This window comes from Stigmatopora argus, chromosome 22 (assembly GCF_051989625.1).
Source record: "Stigmatopora argus isolate UIUO_Sarg chromosome 22, RoL_Sarg_1.0, whole genome shotgun sequence".
In the NCBI taxonomy this organism is placed as follows: domain Eukaryota; kingdom Metazoa; phylum Chordata; class Actinopteri; order Syngnathiformes; family Syngnathidae; genus Stigmatopora; species Stigmatopora argus.
In genome coordinates, this window is record NC_135408.1 from 5,796,754 (window position 1) to 5,817,259 (window position 20,506).

Genomic DNA, 20,506 nt, shown 5'->3' on the forward strand with positions numbered 1-20,506 from the left:
CACAGACAGATCCGTGCAACACTCAGAAGACTCATTAACCAAGTGGATAATTGGTGAAAAAACTTTGAATAATTAATGTCTCTAAATGAGTCAAAGGTATTGAAAACAAGGTGGTCGGTTAATGGTTCACCAGAGAAAACAAGGAAGGTGAAGCACTTGATTAGGAAAGTTCTGAACAACAACAAACATGTCACTCATGAACACAAATGAAATGACACTAAGGAGAAAGAAAATAATAAACAGCATTAATTGGACTCATTTCTTTATTTCTCCCGGGGGAGATGTATCTGTCGCAGCCCACGTCCTTACTAGTCATTCAGGCCTGTCAATCTAAATTTAGAGACTAAATGGCCATCTAAATGGCCTACGGCTGTCTGACAAGGGTCAAGGGTGTAGTCCAGAATCCCCCGTGACTCTTGTGAGGATAAGCGGTATGGAAAATGAATGAATGCATTCTTAAAATGGGCCCATGCAGACGTAAAGGCCCACTCCCTTTTTATAATGACATTTGGGGATTTTCTGAAGGATAAAGCTCAATCATTCATTCATATTCTGAACCATTTCAGTTTCACGGGGGTGCTGGAGCCCATCCCAGCTAATTTCAGGCCAGAGGCTGGGGACACCTTGAATAGGTGGCCAGTCAATCGCAGGACACAAGGACACATACAACCATTAACACTCATAACTAGGGGCAATTTAGAGTGTCCAATCAGCCTGTCATGCATGCTTTTGGAATGTGGAAGGAACCTGAAGTGGCCGGGGGAAAGACCCACACAGGTTCGGTCAGGATTCGAACCCAGGACCCTAGAGTTGTGAGGCCAAAGCGCTAACCACTCATCCACCGGCCCACGCTGAAAAATAAGTTTGGATGAAACTTCCCCACAGCTAGATTTCTTGTTTTTTCCCCCAAGACTGTTGGTAGTGTGAGTCTTGCTGGCTTTTTATTTTATTTTTCTATTATTTTCTCCATCCTGTTTGCAAGTTCAAAGTCGACTTGGCGTTGGGGATTGGTTGAGCGTGACGTTGTCAACATTTGTCATCTCCTATGTAAGTATTTAAAGTAGGGCTGGTGAGGACTGAGTGTAATAGCAGGAGGACATTGAAAGCAGCAGGACCCCTCCCGCATCTGCCGCAAGTCATGCAGACTATGATGATGGGCAATGGGACCTTCAGGATGGGCTTGGTGGAGAGGATCATGACAGCCGCCTTAACCACCATGTGTGGCCTGATGTTCCTTGTGGTCAACGGGATTATGTTGTTCACCTTGAGGAGGAAAAGAGTTTTTCGGGAGGCATCGCGCTACATCCTCCTGTATAACCTGCTGCTGGGAGACACGGTGCAGCTGATCATCACCCAGATTATGTACCTGCTGAGTTCCACTCGCACCATCCTTACGTATCGCGTGTGTGCTGTACTCATTCTGTTCAGCCAGCTTGTTACCCAGACATCTCCTGTATTTCTAGTGGTCATGTCACTGGAGAGATACGTGGCCATATGTCACGCTCTCCGGCACGCTTCCATCGCCACCGTCAGGAACACGACGGCTGCCGTGCTAGCGGTGTGGATTTTTTGTTTTCTGACTGTTCTTGTTCAGGGGCTTTTGTTGATAAAGATTCGTTTTGACCAATCGGGAAGTCTGCAAATGACACAATTTTGCAGTATGACCACCATGTTCATTCATCCTATTCCCAAATTGTTCTACAAGGTTTACATGTATTTCCTGTTTACCTCGTCAGGCCTGAGCATTGTTTTCAGTTACGTGGGCATAATCTCAGTGGCCAGATCGGCCGCTACCGTCAAAGATTCAGTCAGGAAAGCTCAGCACACGCTGCTGTTACACATGGTGCAGTTAGGACTTTGCCTCTTGTCACTCATGTATAACCCCTTGATCTTAAGTATCTCAAATTTAGTTAGTTGGGTGATGTTAGTCCGACTCCAGATTGGTCTGTATATAATATTTTTTCTGCTCCCCAGATGCCTGAGTCCTCTCATTTACGGATTAAGGGATGAGAATATCAGGGTTGTACTGGGGTACTATCTATGCTGCCACATCAAATCGTCAACCACTCATGCTTAGGGTCCTTTTCATCCTTCATGGCTCGACTTGCAACACATTTAAATTCAACTTGTATCAAGAAAAAGATCATTTTGAACTCTGCATTCATTTTTTCAACTGTCTGAGTGAAAAGGATGCACTTTTATATGTTTATTTGAAATGTGTGCATGAAACATTTGACTTGTCTCGAGCTGCTGGATGAGGGAAATGCTTTATAATGCTATAATTGCTGTGTTACCCAGGTCTACTGCCAAATAAAATGATCCAACGTCAGAAATCCTTCACCCTGAATATGTGTATGTATGCATGTCAAGAAATTACCATTTAACTGTGATAAAGGAAAATTTCAATAAAACCAGAACACATCACCAGACAAAAATGTCCTTCATTATGAAGTATAGTAGTTAAATAAGCACAAATCTTCAGGATTATTTTCTTCAATATGTATTATTTTATTATTGATATTGGTAATAGAGTGGTCAGCAGTACAGTATGTTAGTTTTAATCATTCATGTGTAAAATGAGTGACCGCCCTGCACACTCATGGCGGCGCTAATGTGCCAATCAACTGTTTGCCAACCACCAATAAAATATCCAGTAGATTTCGTTCGTTTTGAATGAATGAATGAATGAATGAATGAATCAACACATTGTGGTCAATATAAATCCTGCAATTTTTAAAACAATACCGGTTCGCCTATCACTGGCAGTGATAGCCATTCATTTTCCATAGCGCTTATCCTCACAAGGGTCACAGGGGGTCCTGGATTCTACCCGAGCCCACTATGGGAAACAGGCACGGGGCACCCTTAATTCTTGGTAACTCCTGATTTAGCTTTTTTTCTATGGTATTGCTCCAGAATGAGTACCAAGATACTATTCATTCATTCATTTTCTGTATCGCTTATCCTCACAAGGATCGCAGGGGGTGCTGGAGCCTAGCCACTCTGCCACCGAGCCGCACCAAGATACTTGATAGAGTAAATGTATGTAGATATGTAAATGTATTTTGACTATCTGAAAATTATTTTATTCTTGTATTATTTTGTTCATCCCGTACGCATGTTTGAAGTTGAATTGGCGTCGCTGGTTGGCTGAGGATGACGTCGTCAACATGTGTCGTCATGTGGCATAAGAATTTAAAAGGGGATGGTATGCAGCAAGTGTATTTGTAGGAAGACATTGAAATCTGCCGCCCTGCCCGCATTTTCCGCAGTCATGCGGACTTCAATGCAGGCCAATGGGACGGTCAGGCTGAGCCTAGCGGAGCGGCTCGTGAATTCCGCCTCAACCACCATGTGTGGCCTGATGTGCCTGACTGTCAACGGGGTTTTTTTGTTCACCTTGAGGAGGAAAAGAGTTTTTCGGGAGGCATCGCGCTACATCCTGCTGTATAACCTGCTGCTGGGAGACACGCTGCAGCTGCTCTCCAGCCAGGTGCTGTTCGTGCTGAGTTCCGCTCGCACCACCCTTTCGTATCCCATGTGCGGCATACTCATTATGTTCAGCCAACTTGCCACTCAGACAACTCCCGTATTTCTGGTGTTAATGTCACTGGAGAGATACGTGGCAATATGTCACGCTCTCCGGCACGCCTCCATCGCCACCACCAGGAACACGACGGCTGCCGTGCTAGCGGTGTGGATTTTTTGTTTTCTGACTGTTCTTGTTCAGGGGCTTTTTTTGATAAAGATTCCTTTTGACCTATTGGGAGGTCTGCAAATGACACAACTTTGCAGTATGACCACCCTATTCATTCTTCCTATTTCCGAATTGTTCTACAAGGTTTACATCTATTTCCTGTTTACCTCGTCGGGACTGACCATCATTTTCAGCTACGTTGGCATAATCTCAGTGGCCAGATCGGCCGCCACGGTCAAAGACTCGGTCCGTAAAGCTCAGCGCACTCTGCTGTTACACATGGTGCAGTTGGGCCTTGGCCTCTTGTCAATCATGTACACCACTTTAATCTTGGCTATCTCAAGTTTACTTAGCTGGGAGGTGGTCTTACGATTCCAGTTCGGTCTATATGTTTTGTTTTTCCTACTCCCCAAATGCCTGAGTCCTCTCATTTATGGGTTACGGGATGAGAAGATCAGGGTTGTGCTGTTGTACCATCTATATTGGTGTCCAAAGTGAGAGCCGGTTTTCATTCCAACCGAAAAAAATGATGCATTTTCACCGATGTAGTGTCTTGTGGGATAGTTCTGCTCTACTGATATCAATACAAAGAAATAAAGATCATTTTGAACCCTTCTTGCCCTCTGAAAAGGATGAACTTTTAAATGTTTATTCTAGAATTTTTGCATGAAAAACTAAATGTGTCTTCAGCTGCTGAATGGGGGAAATGTTACCAGACTTGACTTATAAACAACATCAGAAATCTTTCACCTCTGAATGTATTTGTCGACCATTTAACCACGTTTTAGATAACTGTTTATTAAAATCGAAATGATCCCCTGACACATTTCTTTCATAATGAAGTAGTGAAATAAGCACTTTCATTGGCATAACATAATGAGATTTTATCATTGGAGAGTGACATTTTCATCATGGAATGAAACTTTTAGGCCTCTTTTAGGCCTTTGCTGTCCTGTCTAGCAGAGACACCCCACCCACAATAGCCCCACGACAATCAGAACATTTAGGAACCTCAAAGGGGTTCTCATCCAAATGTCTTTCACAAACTCTTTGATATATTTGTCCAAAAATTCGATTACTGATCCAGCAAACACTAAAGGTCAACCACCACGACGTCATATGCAGCAACACATTTTTTTTGGTCTTTCCCCACAGACAGATCCGTGCAACACCCAGAAGACTCATTCACCAAGTGGATAATTGGTGAAAAAACTTTGAATAATTAATGTCTCTAAATGAGTCAAAGGTATTGAAAACAAGGTGGTCGGTTAATGGTTCACCAGAGAAAACAAGGAAGGTGAAGCACTTGATTAGGAAAGTTCTGAACAACAACAAACATGTCACTCATGAACACAAATGAAATGACACTAAGGAGAAAGAAAATAATAAACTGCATTAATTGGACTCATTTCTTTATTTCTCCCGGGGGAGATGTATCTGTCGCAGCCCACGTCCTTACTAGTCATTCAGGCCTGTCAACCTAAATTCAGAGACTAAATGACCGTCTAAATGGCCTACGGCTGGCTGACGACCAGTCAAGGGTGTAGTCCAGCACCCCCCGCGACTCTTGTGAGGATAAGCGGTATGGAAAATGAATGAATGAATGAATACATTCTTAAAATGGCCACGACGGCGATAATCGTCAACCACTCATGCTTAGGGTCCTTTTCATCCTTCATGGCTCGATTTGCAACACATTTAAATTCAACTTGTATCAAGAAAAAGATCATTTTGAACTCTGCATTCATTTTTTCAACTGTCTGAGTGAAAAGGATGCACTTTTATATGTTTATTTGAAATGTGTGCATGAAACATTTGACTTGTCTTGAGCTGCTGGATGAGGGAAATGCTTTATAATGCTATAATTGCTGTGTTTGCCAGGTCTACTGCCAAATAAAATGATCCAACGTCAGAAATCCTTCACCCTGAATATGTGTATGTATGCATGTCAAGAAATTACCATTTAACTGTGATAAAGGAAAATTTCAATAAAACCAGAACACATCCCCAGACAAAAACGTCTTTCATTATGAAGTATAGTAATTATATAAGCACAAATCTTCAGGATTATTTTCTTCATTATGTATTATTGTATTATTGAAATTGGTAATAGAGTGCTCAGCAGTACAGTATGTTAGTTTTAATCATTCATGAGTAAATGACTGCCCTCCACACTCATGGCGGCGCTAGTGTGCCAATCAACTGTTTGCCAACCACCAATAAAATATCACCATGAACCAAGGAATGACGTCATGATGACTATTTCCCCCCGCGCTGAGAAAGCTAGCTTCATGTCAAGCTAGCTACACGATTTTTACCCCACTGTTTATTCTAATTCTCAAGTTTTTACTTAGAAAGGACTACTGGGGAAAGTTATAAACTCGTCGCCGAAGGTCAGTATCCGGTGTGAGGGGCCTGTGGTCCGCTCGATCTTGTTTTGCAAAGGTAGCCACATTTAGCCGCGCGCGGCTAACGCTACACGATCGAACGCTTGGAACTTTTGACAAGTTCTTCCCGCATCTTAGCGGTGCAATCAATCTGCAAACGACGTAGTTTGACCCCCACGTAAGACAAAAGCCACTTTGGTGACATCGGCGCGATGAGTTTGGCGAGCTAACGTGCTAGCAGGAAGTGTGCAACAGCATGCGACTGTCCGCTGGCTGTGACGTCGACCGTGTTTTCTCAGCTTTATTACATCAGACCAGACTCGCCGATTTGTATAATGTGTTATTTGCCTCATCGAGTTGAAATAACGTTGGACGAAATGACATGAAATGTGAAAACATGCACGCTACAACAGCTCGTATCATGGTGACCGCGAGCCCTTCGCGTTCACCGAGTTTTCTGTGAGTGTTCACGTTGAAAACTGCTCTAAAATGTCAGAAATGAGTTGATTTACGAATGACGAGTATTACTAGACATCCATTAAATAAGATTTCAGTCCAATAAGAAGTCATTTGACTCGGATAGGTAGATCGATTCGAACTGCATTCCAGGCACGCCGTCTGATTTATTTTCATTTAACTAAAACAAAACGTATCAACCAGTTAACCTTGTGACACAATGAGTACATTTTCGGACTTGTAGATAACACTGTTCAATGTAGGAGTGTGAGAAAATATCAATATGGTGAAATTTAAATAGCGACAACTTGATACGCCAAGAATTGTTATGATTTTAAAAAATGGACATTGTTTTCCACTGCTAGCGTCCACGTTGACATCCAATCCGACTGAAGGTATATTAGCTGTCATCCTCCAACTTAAAACTAATTAGATGTCTTCTGTTGATAAACTAGTAATAAACTTTAAATTTACGGCAGAAAATAGTTAGTTTTTCCTGTTCATCACTAGCTTGATTTCCGGACCCATTTATGGATAATTGTTCGATCATATTGTGAGATAATCATGATTTCCCGAGGTAGCCAGATATTCCCGTCCCGGTATTTAGGACATTTTTGGAAAGAAATTTTATGCAAAGTTTGAGAAATTATTTTGTACAACAAAAACTGATCGCTAAAATTTATGTGCTGGATAATGATTTGCTTTTTGCTTGATTGCAGCGAACCCGGGCTGGCCTGCTAGCAGGGCAAGATGTTCAACAAGTCGTTTGGCACCCCCTTCGGCGGAGGCTCGGGGGGGTTTGGTACCTCGTCCACCTTTGGCCAGCAAAGTAAGTCCATCGACTTTTCACCAAGTCAAAAGACTGCCGCGATCAGACTTTTGGACCAACGGGCTTGCTTTGAGGAATGCCACAAAAAGCCCCTCAAACGCGTCATGAAGGCACAGCAGGGGGTGGGCAACACCCTTTGGTGCCGCCGTTCATTTTTGGTGGTGGGTATGTTGGGTGACATCAGAGTGTGCTTTATTTGTGCAGACACGGGCTTTGGGACCACGGGGGGGTTTGGTACGTCTGCGTTCGGGGCGACCACCAACACCGGAGGGCTGTTTGGCACCACACAGAATAAACCCGGTTGGTGGACTCTTATGTCAATGCATTCACGCTCGCAGACAAAGCAGTACACCTCTTTCCTTTCCCTCATCCAGGCGGCCTGTTTGGATCAAGCACCTTCAGCCAGCCGCCAACATCTTCCACCAGTACGACTTTTGGTTTCGCTGCTCCCAGCGCCACGTCCACCAGCCTATTCGGCAACGCGGCTGCGGGGAACACGGCCGCCGCCGGGCTCTTCTCCCAACAGAACAATGCTTTTAGCGCCAACAAACCCACGACCTTCGGGAGTGAGTCGCCTTCATTGTTTTTTTTTTTTTACAGCACGTATACCTGTGCTCATAAGTTCCGAGTTTTTTCCCACATTCATTTGAATGAGAGTCTGAAAATGTAAGACCAAGACTGTATTTCTGAAACACAGGTTTCGGGACCAGCACCAGCACAGGTGGGCTCTTTGGCTCTACCAACACCACCGCCAACCCTTTTGGAGGGGCAACCTCTTTGTTTGGAGGCTCCGGTTTTTCGGCCACACAGCAACCTGGAACAACGGTCAAATTCAATGTGAGTTGAGATGTAAATGTGGACTGAATGCTGAATTTTTGTGGATGTCAAAATCATTTTGCTTGCAGGCACCATCAAAATCGACTACTAATCATTTATCGAAAGTCTGACTAAAAAGAAATCATACAAAATACTAAAGCAATACTATTTTGAAGGGCAAATGATTTATATGCAATTCATTCATTATAGACACAAGGAAATGAAAAAATACCCTTAATAAGAAACAAATAAAAGAACACTTTGAACATTCAGTTATCATAATCATACTCTCTTTTAAGGCGTTTTAAATTGTGGAACTTGGGGTGGCTAGTTATTAGAATAGTCATAATAGCAATGACTGGAAACTGGCCATAATGATATTGCCATAAACATAAATACACTGGATAGATCTACATTGATCCCATTTCCTGCTTCGCTGAGGAAAACAAAGCCACAAACAAAGACAATCATTGAAACTTATAGTTATATGCAGAACCTGAAGTCAAAAATGATGCGTAATGATTTATTGAGGCCCAAATGTGCTCCCTTGCTTTGATTTTGACACCTGATGCTGAAATGTCCACAACCGACATGGTGTCAATTTTCCTTGGGTTGTACTTAGGCTCCAACTGGAAATGACACCATGGTGAAAGGCGGCGTGACCACAAACATCAACACCAAGCATCAGTGCATCACCGCCATGAAGGAGTACGAGAACAAATCCCTGGAGGTGATTTGGCGGACAATCAACAACTCAGCACCAGCCCTTTATTGTCATTTCACAACAAGTTGCAGAATGACAGTGGAGCTTCTCCTTCTTCTGCCTGCTCCTCTTTTTAACTATGTTGGCTTTTCATCTTTGCGCTCCAGGAGTTGAGGCTGGAGGACTACCAGGCAGGGAGGAAGGGCGCCACCAACCAAATGCCGGCTGCAACGGGTGGCCTGTTTAGCGCTGCGGCCCCCACGTCCACCGCCCCCACAGGCCTGTTCGGCTCGGCGGCGGCGAACAACAACTTCTCTTTTGGCCAGAATAAGACCACTTTTGGCCAAGGTGAGTTCTAAGGGAGAGTTGGCAGTGAATGATTGTTTCAGTGTTTTCCCAGTATAAATGGATTGGGTATCTATTTCAGTCGATAGCGACAGCTAAGTTTAAATGTACTATTACCATACAGAAGAATCCTTATAGCAAAAAAAAATGGGGAAAAATGTGGCATTTAAAATGCATTTCACCATTTCATCCTACCAGCTGCGCCCGGGGGCTTCAGTGGCACCACAGGGGGGCTTTTCAGCCAACCCAACCAGCAGCAAGCCGGCAGCCTCTTCAAGCCGTTTGGCCAGACCACCACAGCGCCAAGCAGCGGTTTCTCCTTTGGTAATACCAACACTATGGGGCAAGCAAGTACCAGCACCATGGTGAGAGCTTCACATTTCAAAATATTTGTGTAATTTCCAAGTGACCGTCCGAGCATTATCGACTACTTATGGCGTTCCAGGGTCTTTTTGGCAACACGGCAGCGTCTCAGTCGGGCAGTTTGTTCGGCACGGCTCAGGCGAGCACCGCCACTGGCTTCGGTGCAGCAGGCGGTCTCTTTGGCCAAGCTGCCACCGGTTTTGGCACCGTGGGCACTCAGGTATGCGTGCTAAGCGGAAAGGGCGTCAAACGAAACGGTCTGATGTGTCTTGTCGTCGCATCTTCCAGCCCAGCATATTTGGAAATAAAGCCAGCGGCTTCGGTGCCACCACGACCAGTGCCCCGTCTTTTGGCACTGGGAGCGGAATCTTTGGCAATAAGCCTGCGCTAACATTGGGAACCGCAGCGAACCCATCCACATTTGGTGGTAAGAACCATCTTTGGTTGCTCTTGAACGTGCTTAAACAAATGCTTGAATTTTGCTATGAAAAAGCTTGGCAAACCCTGTACAATGTGCAACAGTTAATTTTTTTGTACTGGTCTTCTTTGTAGCCTTTGGAACAAACACAGCAGGAGGAAATCTATTTGGCAACAAATCTGCCACTGGAGGGCTTGGCACAGGACTGGGAACCGCCTTTGGTGCAGGTATTAGTATTTGTTTGTCCTGTCTTATACTGCAATAGTTTGATTCTCAGTGATTAGCTATACCAGCATTCTGGAGCATTTTTCATCGATAGAGCCCAAAAAATGCACTCATTTATATTGTGATTCCACGATAGCCATATCATGTGGGCATATTTATCTGAGTCTGTTTTGTGAGGATGTTTTTTTAATGGATGCATCACATGATAAAACAAAGGGGGCGTGGGTTATTACACCATACCCTTAGGGGGGAACAAACATTAAAGCCTAACATTGTTACTTGGTATTTTATATTCGTTTCTCATGCACCTATCTTAAGAGTCATAGGTTCCAGACCTAAGCTATAGTGTGCTAACATTAGACAGGACATATTATCGATTCAGATAAATATAATTGACATATGGGGAAAATTTGAAAGGTTGATGTTTGTTTGTTTATCAGTTTCTTTGTTAAACTACATGTCTGCAAAATGACATTTTTCCTGTGTAAAATGTTTTATTTTATTCACAATTCAATGTCACTATTTTGACTCTGTCTATATTTGTTAATCAGAACAGATGGGTATTTGATTTGTATTTAACATATAATCCAACTTCTTTTGTTGAGCAATGGGCACTGGTACCACATCCTTGTTTGGGAATAACCAGACCAAATTGGGCTCCACGCTGGGAACGATAGGGACGTTCGGTGCAACTGGCTTCAACAGCGGCACCAGCGCGCTCGGCTTCGGAGCACCGCAGCAACATGTTGGTCAGTATCGGGATTTTGGTTTCTTAATTGGTTTAATATTCAACGAGCGCAGTTAGTGAAGTCAATCGTAAAGTCACCTTTTATTTAATTTTTCAGCTTTGACCGATCCCAACGTGGCCGCAGCCCAGCAGGCCATGTTGCAGCAACAATTTAGCGTGCTGGCATACTCGCCATATGGAGACTCGCCGCTTTTCAGGAACCCTTTGTCTGACCCTAAAAAGAAGGAGGAGGCAAGTGTTCATTCCTTAATTTAGCGGCAGGCCATTGTGGTTGTAATTCTGATTTCAAGTTCAAAACACTCATACCGTCTGTCTTTGTCCAACCACAGCGTCTGAAACCAACCAACCCAACGGCCCAGAAAGCTCTGACCACCCCTACACACTACAAACTGACACCCAGACCAGCGACCAGGGTGCGACCCAAAGCGCTGACCTCATCGGGCGGCTCAAAGTCACAGCTATTTGACGGCCTGGATGATGACGAGCCCTCGCTCATTAACGGGGCCTTCATTCCGAGGTGAACGCCGTCATGCTAGCAATGAGGTAAAGTGTTGAATCTGAGCTCACTGAAGTTTGTGTCCACAGAAAGAGCATCAAAAAACTGGTGTTGAAGAACTTGAACAGCAGTCAGTACAACAGCCCCATAAACAAAGACTCCGATGATCTCGCCCTGCCGTCGGCATACCTTCAAAATGGGCACAGGTATCCAATCTGCTCACATGATTGCCAAGAACAATACTGTTAAATAGGCGGATGCCACCTTAGTTTACAAAATCTTCCAACACAAAGCTCTTCCTCCACTGCAAGATTTTGTAAAAAAAAAAAAATTCTGACACATTAACAAGGGCTGGCTCTAGAGGTGACTGTGTAGTTCCCTTCAAAAAGAGTGCTTTCAGTCAAAGCACCTTCTCTGTTCGTGCCGCACATATCTGGAACTCAATACCAATTGACATACGTGAAATCTGTCTCTGAACCTCTTCGCCAATCATCTTAAACCCTGGCTATTAGACGAACAAAATTGCGATCACAATGCTGTTTAAAACTGTGCTACGTGTGTGTGTGTGTATATGTGTCATAGTTTATCTTCAACCTACGCAAGGGACTAAAGATGGAAATTAGCCCTCGGCTACAATCTTACAAATTTACATATTTACATGTATATGTTCATTAACACGAATATAAATAGGTTCATTCATATGTGCTGTACCTTTATTAAATCAATCAAACTCAATTTATTACTAATTAAAATCCATCAAAAAATGTTGATTATTGGTTTCCAAAGTAAAAGCAGATGTTTTGTATTCATTGTTCTCAGGAAAAGTGAATGAGTTTTAAAGTCACGCATGCTTTTACGCAGGCAAGCGGAGGAGGATGATCCGAGTATGGCGCTGGGCCAGAGCGGCGGACAGGTCGACGCCGACCTTGAGATCACACATTTCTACGTCAACCCCATTGCCAAGCCCATACCGCAAGGTCGCGGACATTCCAACCTGCAAGACACTATATGTGAGCTCAACGTTCACAAAGCTCCCAGAAATGGCCTGGAGGTTAGAATCCAAGCTTTTACTTGCTTTGATTGTTGTCATTGGAGAGTTTTGTATTTTTTAATGCGAGATTTTCATTACTGGCCGGTAGTTGAGCAATGAGGAAATGTCAGCATCCTTTGGCGAGGAGTCTCTGCAGGAAGAGCGGGACGAGGGTCTGCAGGATTCTAACCAGCCTCCTCACCCAGCAGGTGTGACAGCTTGCGCGCCCTTGTCTTTGATTCTCAATTGACCGGGTGGGTCCCTTCCTGTTTTTAGGCATCGTTCTGAGACGTGTGGGTTATTACACCATACCCTCCATTGAAGAGCTGGCCGACATGGTGGATGACGGCGGCGAGTGTGTGGTTGACAACTTCACCATCGGCAGGAAAGGTACAGGCGCCTGGTTATAGGAGCATCTTTGACATTTTCACCACGTGCGCAGTTGGTGGAGTGGCAAGAAGTCACAAACGTGATGGCAGGCAATGACATATAACATTTTAATGCCTAATGACCTCAGGAAGTTTAGAGAAAAGTTTAAAATATGTATGAATGACAATATCAAAGTTATTAAAATCTAGAAGTCCAAAGTCAGGTTCTGAAAGTACCGTATTTTCACACATAAGGCGCACTTATAAGTATAAGATTTTCTCTAAAATGGACGCTTTGTTTGCACAAAATTCCCAAATTGTTATGACCCCGACCGAAGATTATCTGCCTAAAATATCTTGAGTGCCATTAGGACCGTGCGCTCAAAGCTGCGATTCCATTGGCCACCACAGGTTACGGCTCAATTTTCTTCCCTGGCTCGGTGAATGTGACCGGACTGGACCTGGACGAGATCGTTCACTTCAGACGCAAAGAAGTCATCGTGTACCCGGATGATAAGAAGAAGCCGTCCGAGGGCGAGGGTCTGAACAGGTGAGCATCCAATGGCGCGCTAGTATTTGTCGCCTTGCTTCTCTGACACGCGATGTGTGCAGGCGGGCCGAGGTGACTCTCGATGGCGTTTGGCCAAACGACAAAACGAGCTGCACGCAAATCCGTAGCCCCGAACGGCTCACGGATATGAACTACGAAGGCCGCCTGGAGAAAGCGGCTCGTAAACAAGGAGCACGATTCCTCGAGTACAGACCGGAGACGGGCTCCTGGGTTTTTGAGGTGGGTGCACTCGTGAAAGTAATTGTGCATGTTTACTAAAGCAAAGTGGCTTTCTACGCCAGGTTTCACATTTCTCCAAGTATGGCCTGAAAGACTCCGACGAAGACGAGGACGTTCCGCTCAAGACCGACCCCAAAAAGCTGAAGACGACGATGCCGCTTCCCGCCTCCAGGCTGCCGCAGCCTCCTCCCCCATCCCAGCAGCACGTGGCGCCGCTGTCCCAGGTAGAGACATCGACATCATTGTAAGATTTTCGGACAAATGCCAAATTTGCTGCAATCTTCCTGTCTCGTCAGAGTGCGCCACTCATGGATCCAACCGGCGCCGTCACCGAGTTGGACAGCGACATGGCCGACGTTACCCAGAGTTTCCCAGTGGACAACGTGATGGGAGACGAGGACGACGGCAAGTTGCTGGAGGTCCAGGGCGAAGCGCCTGGTCCTGAGCAGGATGGAGTCTCTGCTTTTGGCCACATGACATCCTTACTCGGCCTCAACCCGCACAACCTACAGGTAGGCCATTTGATTAGTCTTTCTGAATTCAACAAAAATAAAAATCAATTTTTATATTACTCTGGTGCCTTGAGAACAAACTCCAATTCCAGAAAACAAATTCTGTTAAGGGAGAGTTTGTCAACTTATCTAGTATTGTACTTAATGAAAATAGTAATATCAAACCTCATCTCTTGTAATGCCTCTGAGATTAATAGGCATACATTTAGAGGTATCACTATACTTGTTGCTATAAGAAATTTCAACCGTGAAACAAGAACACTGTCTCCTTTGGTTTTAGATCATGAAGGCATCTCTATTTGCTGAGGATGAGGACGAGAGTAACTTCTTCAGGGAGCCTTCCAAGAATTCCCCCAACTTCTCCTCTCCACAGTTTGTCCCACAAGGACGACCACCTGGTACAAATGTTAAAGCTTGACGTTGAACACCTACGGTGTTAGGTCATATTTTTCTCACAGACCAGAGTTTGCATTCAACTATCTGAAATGTTTTTTTCCCGGCCGTGGCCAGTGGGCGGTCTCCTTCAGGCTCGTTTTTCCTCTGGCCTGCTCCACGAGTCCCCTCGTGGGCCCGCTCCTGCCCGCTTACCGTATTGCGCGGCACCTGCTTCGTCCCCCTTCTCGCTGCCCCCTAAGCCTACGGAGCCCCCAGTGAGGACCGTTGGGGTCCGGCGGTTAGGAGGCCCCGTCCCACTAGAGAAATCAATCACACAAGGAAAGGCAAGTGGCAGGCAACAGGAAGTGACCATGATAGTTTCACAAATTATATTTTTATTTTGTATTTCTTTTTGCGACTTGCAGGGACACTTACTGATGGACGCCGGTCTGTTCGCTGGTCGCTCCTTCCGTGTGGGTTGGGGTCCCGGCTGGACGCTGGCGCACAGTGGCTGTCGGCTAAGTTCGCCGCTGGACACGCAATTTTACCAGAAACAAGTGACAGACTTCAGTTTCCTGCCAACACATGCCGGCAGCAAACCGTAAGACACAAGTTGATGCAGACATTTTCTGATAAACTAACTACATTTGGAAAAACATTCCATCTTTCAAAAGTATTTGTGAATACTGTTTCACTTATCTTATGCCTGCATTTTCCATTTAGCCACCAGAAATGTTGAAAAAAGGTCTTATGGACAGACCAAGTGAACTTAGGAGGATGTGTATCAGATGCAAATAATAATATCAATGTGAAATTCTTATACATTAATTACAAAAACATAACATTTCCAAAATAATATGAATAGTATTTAAAATGTACCTGACCCCTAAATCAATGGAACAATCCACATACATGAACTAAACTCATTACCGCTGCCTTCTGTCGGTTTCACCTACTGGTGAAGTTTGGCATTATTTTTACAATTGTTCTAGTTTTTACTAGCTAATCTGACTTGAGACACTGACTGCGTCCGAATTTTGTCAACTGTGACCTGACGCAGGTTGACGGAAAGCCCCTACAAGGTGGTTTTGGAGCAGCTGCTGGGTCCGGAGGCTCGTATGAGTGAGGAGCAGAGCCAAGAGGTCCTGGAGCAGCCCCTGGACATTTGCCTGAAGCACAGCACCATCAACACGGACGTCTCTGCTTGCCCTCAAGTGTGCCCAAACACTGGCGTGGCAGCACTTCACGAATACGCAGATTGGATTACCGAGCTCAGCGACAAGTGGGCAGACACCGACCGTAAGTCTACGTTTAATTACGTGTTTACCAACCGGCTAGAAAACAAATGGGTCAAAAGTAAGTGCGGAATGTAAACGCGTTGGGATTTATCAGGTATCCTAAGGAACAAGACTATAGTCCAAATCTGTCCATTTGAAAATGGGTGACGTATTAAAAAGCACAAAATAAGAAAATGAAGACCGCGGACTGTTGAATAGCTAAAGCTATACTTCAAATAAGAATGGGAAGGAATTCCAGTTACAATGGTTGAACAGTTAGACTCATCAATTCCCCAATTTTTTTTGAATATTGATAGAGCGATGTGGTAAACATGGCCGTGTCCCAAGCTCTTTTGGAATATGTTGCAGTGCTAAAATTCTTAAGATTATTCATATTTGCTAATTACAAAGTTCCATCTAGTTGAACCTTAGAAACCTTAGAAAAATGTCCTTGTCACAGTAGCAAGAGGGTGAAAATGCAGATACAGGAAAAGACATTTTAGACATAAATAGATAGGTAATAAATAAGTAAATATTATTTTATACATATATATATATATATATATATGTTTATTATTATATATACACACCTTAAATTGTGATTCCAAATTGTGTCTATAGATCTGTATATTGTTGAAAAAAACTATTTGGGGAGACCAATAGTATTGTTCATTTAAAATATGAATTAAAGTCACCCATTCATTTTGATTGATTTTAGATTTTTTTTTTTTTAAAGAATGTCCCACCCTGTTCAAAGTTGCATTCTTTTGCCTGTTGTCTTCAGCGCTTTTAGCCCACTGGTGTGAAGTATGGACGCTATGCGAGGCCCTGTGGGGCCTCCGGCCGCACACAGAGACCCAGGATGACTACGAGCGGCAACTGGAGAGGAGGCGCACCTTTTCCGCCTGGCTGTCTTGCCGCACTGCCCACCGGGTGGAGGAGGAAGTGGCGCTAGCCAGTAAAGGTCGCCACACGCAAGCCGTTTTCAGCTACCTGACGGGAAACCGCATCACCGAGGCGTGTAGTTTGGCGCAGAAGGAAGGTGAGTGGACTGTCGAAAATGACAAAAATGAAATGAAGAACGCGGGACACGTGGTCTTTTCCTCGGCAGGAGACCACCGCTTGGCCCTGATGCTGTCACAAGCCGCCGCCTCGCAGTATAGCCGCGACCTGCTGGCCCTGCAGCTGGCCGACTGGAACCGCATGCAGACCGACACCCATCTGACGGAAGAACGCTTGCGAATCTTCACCCTGCTAGCTGGAAAGCCTGTAAGTTTGACCAGTTATCTTTGAAAAGGCAGAAGCAACAGCAGAAATTACTTGGATAATAATCTCATTTTATTGATTGTGATGGACTTTTTGTTTTGTAGGTGTGGCAGACGTCTGATTCGATAGTAAACACGTGCTTGCAGCTGGACTGGAAGCGTTGTGTGGCTGTTCACCTCTGGTTCATGTTACCACCAACCGCCTCCGTAGCTGACGCCCTCGCTAAGTATCAAGACGCCTTCCAGGTGAGTCCTCCGTCATCATTCGCCGAATAGTATGGCCCATCTAGACAGAATTTGGGAATAACAAGCCTACCTACTACTCTTGACAATTGACATCAAGTTTCTTATTGTTTTTACTTAGCTTTATTCATAAATCTATTTTTGATCGATGCACTCCGAGACAAGATTTCAGCTTCAGCAGCCTAATTCATTGCCATATTTCTTAACTTTGACTGCATTACCCCAAAATGTCATCACTGTTTCAACATAGCTTTCTGAAAATATGATAATACCTATTTTCGTTCTATAGTTATCTTGAACATACGGAAGTGAATTTTTCACCTCCACTTTTTGTCATAGGTTTCATCTACGGGCAGTGGTAATATTTAAAAATAATAATACAATAAAGATATGACAATACATTGGACAATTTAATTTGTATCAAAGTCTCGTGTTGTCCCATGAAAAGATACATTTAAAAATTGCAGAAATGAGAGGGGTGTCCTCACTTTGTGAGATATTGTACATCAACATTTTTCAAGAATAAATCTATGGGTAGATCTTTTTGACTTGATCATTTCTTTAGTAGCTCACGTGCTGAAAATGTGTGAGCACCCCTGACCATTGAACATACACATTACTACTGAGCTTTGTTGGTGGCCCGGGAAAAAAAAGGAAGATTGCGGGAGGTTGGCTCCTTTTAAAAAGAAGAGTTTAAGCAAAGAAAGTTTGAGCTCCTTTCTCTAATGGATGAATAGCCCTACCCTACCTGTGTTTTTTTTCTTCCCCCTGCAGGGATCATGCGATACTAGCAAATACGCCTGCGCACCCCTGCCTCCATACATGGAGGATGAGCCATCAGATATGGATTATGAAGAGGAGGAGGAGTCAAAGCAACCTCTCTACGACGTCTGCTTCCACCTGCTTAAACTTTACAGCGACAGGTACCAACCAGTCCAGGAGACATTTCTCCACGGGATACCTTTTTCTGAAGACTTTCTTTTTGCGAACCGGTGCAGACACTACAGCCTGCCGCCGCTGCTGGAGCCTCTGAGCGCCACGTGGGACCGGCTGGACTTCCGCCTGAGTTGGCACTTGTGGGGCGTCCTGCAAGCGCTGCACTACAGCCACCTGAGCGCAGCCCGCCAGGCCCTGCTGCACACCAGCTACGCCGCTCAGCTGGAGAGCGGAGGGCTTTGGCACCTGGCCATATTCATCCTGCTGCACATACCGGATCACCGGTAGGCGCAGACCGTACGTCGATCACTGTCTCGGGCGCCGAAACCTTACGCCTCGCCCCCTTTTGTCGTCCTCTCCAGCCAGCGGGAGCGCGCGGTCCGGGCCGTGCTAATGCTGCACTGCGCCCCCCAGGAGACGGAAGAGTCGCTGCGAAGGGAACGATTCCTGACGGAGCGGCTGCTGGTGCCCGAGGAATGGATCCACGAGGCCAAGAGCACGCGTGCCCGCCACGACGGCGATAAGCACCAGGAGGCACTGCATCTCTATCGTGCCGGCAACTGGAGCCGCTGTCATAGGCTGCTCATGGCGCACCTGGCCGCAGGTACACGGAAAGTGGTCTTACTGTATTTTCTCGCACATTAGCCGCCTTTAAAAATGCCTTAAAATTGTTAAATTTTGCTATTTCCCTCCTATAAGACGCCCCCTGATTCACAATTTTCACCTCCATTTTCATAGGGAGTACAAATGTTACTTTGAAGGGAAAAATCTTAAGAAAAATACATTTTGTTTAGCGTTTTATCTGTTTTTTTCTTTTCTCTATTTTGAAATAAATGACCGTATTGGCCGCATTGTGACGTTTCGTTTGTCACCTTGCAGTTTTTTTGCGCCAAATACGGCGTATATGCGAGAAAATACGGTAAATGACAGACTCCTGGTATTGACAATTTAACTTTTTTTTTTTAGATTGCATCATCAACGACAACCACGCGTACCTTCTGGAGTTCCTGGAGGGGCTGTCGGCGCCCGAACGCAGCGCCACCATCCACGATTGGGACACGGCGGGAAAGGTCTACCTGGACTACATGCAGGTCACGCAGAGCTTGCGGGACATGCAGCAGGTGGGTGGCTCGGCGAGTTTCGGCAAATGGCGAGCTAATGACGTCTCCTTCCAGACGGAGAGCGGCGGCGGTGGCTACGAGCTGGAGCGTCTTCACACTCGTGTGACGTCGTTGTGCGGAAGGATTCAGCTGCTACCCTGTGGTAGCGCCAGAGACCGCTTGGCACAATCGGGTAAGTCATTGCTGTTTCGGCAACAGAACAGGAAAAAATCACTTATTTTTATTATTTAAATGCATTTTTTTTTTATTTTCAAAACAAAAAAACATTTCAACTCTTCTTTTTTGGGGAGGAGACTGGATAGATCATTTTCAAGTAGCAAATCAGGAGGGGCAAAAAGCCCTATTTTGCCAATGTTTTCTTTCGGCGTAATCGTTTTCTAACTTGGAAAAAGTTCAAATTGGATGAGGACAACCTTTTTATGGATGAAGTACAAGCTTCACATAAAAAGGGAATCCTACTTTCAAGGTTTTGGCTAACCTGGACACCCCTCCTATTTGTCACCATCAGAAATGGCTAAGTGCGTGGCCAACATCTTGCGTGTGGTGCAGAGCCTTCAGCATGACGCGAGCGTGCCGTCATCACTGCCACCTCCGCTTTCCCAGCTTGTGCCGCACCTCACGCAACTGCCCATGCCCGAGGACTACGGCATGGAAGAGCTACGGGGCCTCGCGATGTCATACTTGCTGACCATCGGCCAATGATCACGATTTCCCGCGGCTTCGATTACCTTAGCGTAGAACTATGGCAATTTGTCTATATCCCAGGAAAGGCCATAAATCTATCTGGATGTTTTATGATAAGAAAAGCAAAACAAAAACGAGTGGAAAAAATGACTGATGGTCTATTTTTGTAGATTTTTGTTTTTCCTTTGGAGTGTTTGTAAGCATATGAAGAAAAATGTTTTGAAAATGTTTGCAAGTGGCTTCACCTGACTTCCATTGTTTTTAGATATATTAAACACACTTTTGTACAAATGGGCTGATAAGGTGTTATTTTTGTTATGTGACAACTCTGATCTGATTTAAGTGTTAAAGTTCAATAAAGTTGAGTACAAATTAAGCTGCTTTGCTCATGTCTCGTTTGTAAAAATAATACTCCAATGGTG

At 44.7% G+C, this 20,506-nt stretch overlaps 3 protein-coding genes across 4 annotated transcripts; all 3 read left to right on the forward strand.

The window, feature by feature from the left end:
* Positions 1–1,126: 1,126 nt before the first annotated feature.
* LOC144068485 (odorant receptor 131-2-like) lies at positions 1,127–2,077 on the forward strand. The gene has a single exon (XM_077593056.1). It carries the CDS (start codon positions 1,139–1,141, stop codon positions 2,075–2,077), a length of 939 nt encoding a protein of 312 aa, XP_077449182.1. The 5' UTR covers positions 1,127–1,138.
* Positions 2,078–3,274: 1,197 nt separating this feature from the next.
* On the forward strand, positions 3,275–4,195 carry LOC144068486 (odorant receptor 131-2-like). Its single transcript, XM_077593057.1, has one exon. The coding sequence runs from the start codon at positions 3,275–3,277 to the stop codon at positions 4,193–4,195; it is 921 nt and encodes a 306-aa protein (XP_077449183.1).
* Positions 4,196–5,941: 1,746 nt separating this feature from the next.
* Positions 5,942–20,460, forward strand: nup98 (nucleoporin 98 and 96 precursor). 2 transcript variants are annotated; one of them, XM_077592556.1, is made up of 35 exons: positions 5,942–6,090; positions 7,260–7,369; positions 7,574–7,669; positions 7,744–7,935; positions 8,067–8,206; positions 8,808–8,915; positions 9,056–9,236; positions 9,432–9,598; positions 9,679–9,816; positions 9,885–10,023; positions 10,149–10,241; positions 10,845–10,988; positions 11,085–11,218; positions 11,317–11,504; positions 11,573–11,689; positions 12,345–12,534; positions 12,623–12,722; positions 12,790–12,903; positions 13,293–13,431; positions 13,494–13,671; positions 13,734–13,895; positions 13,968–14,183; positions 14,464–14,581; positions 14,694–14,902; positions 14,984–15,159; positions 15,619–15,857; positions 16,620–16,877; positions 16,947–17,104; positions 17,206–17,346; positions 18,118–18,266; positions 18,342–18,563; positions 18,642–18,883; positions 19,246–19,400; positions 19,455–19,572; positions 19,909–20,460. In XM_077592556.1, exons 2-35 carry the CDS (start codon positions 7,291–7,293, stop codon positions 20,100–20,102), a joined length of 5,394 nt encoding a protein of 1,797 aa, XP_077448682.1. In that variant the 5' UTR covers positions 5,942–6,090; positions 7,260–7,290; the 3' UTR covers positions 20,103–20,460. The 2 variants fall into 2 exon arrangements, with proteins under 2 accessions (XP_077448682.1, XP_077448683.1); XM_077592557.1 differs by lacking the exon at positions 7,574–7,669.
* Positions 20,461–20,506: the final 46 nt, after the last annotated feature.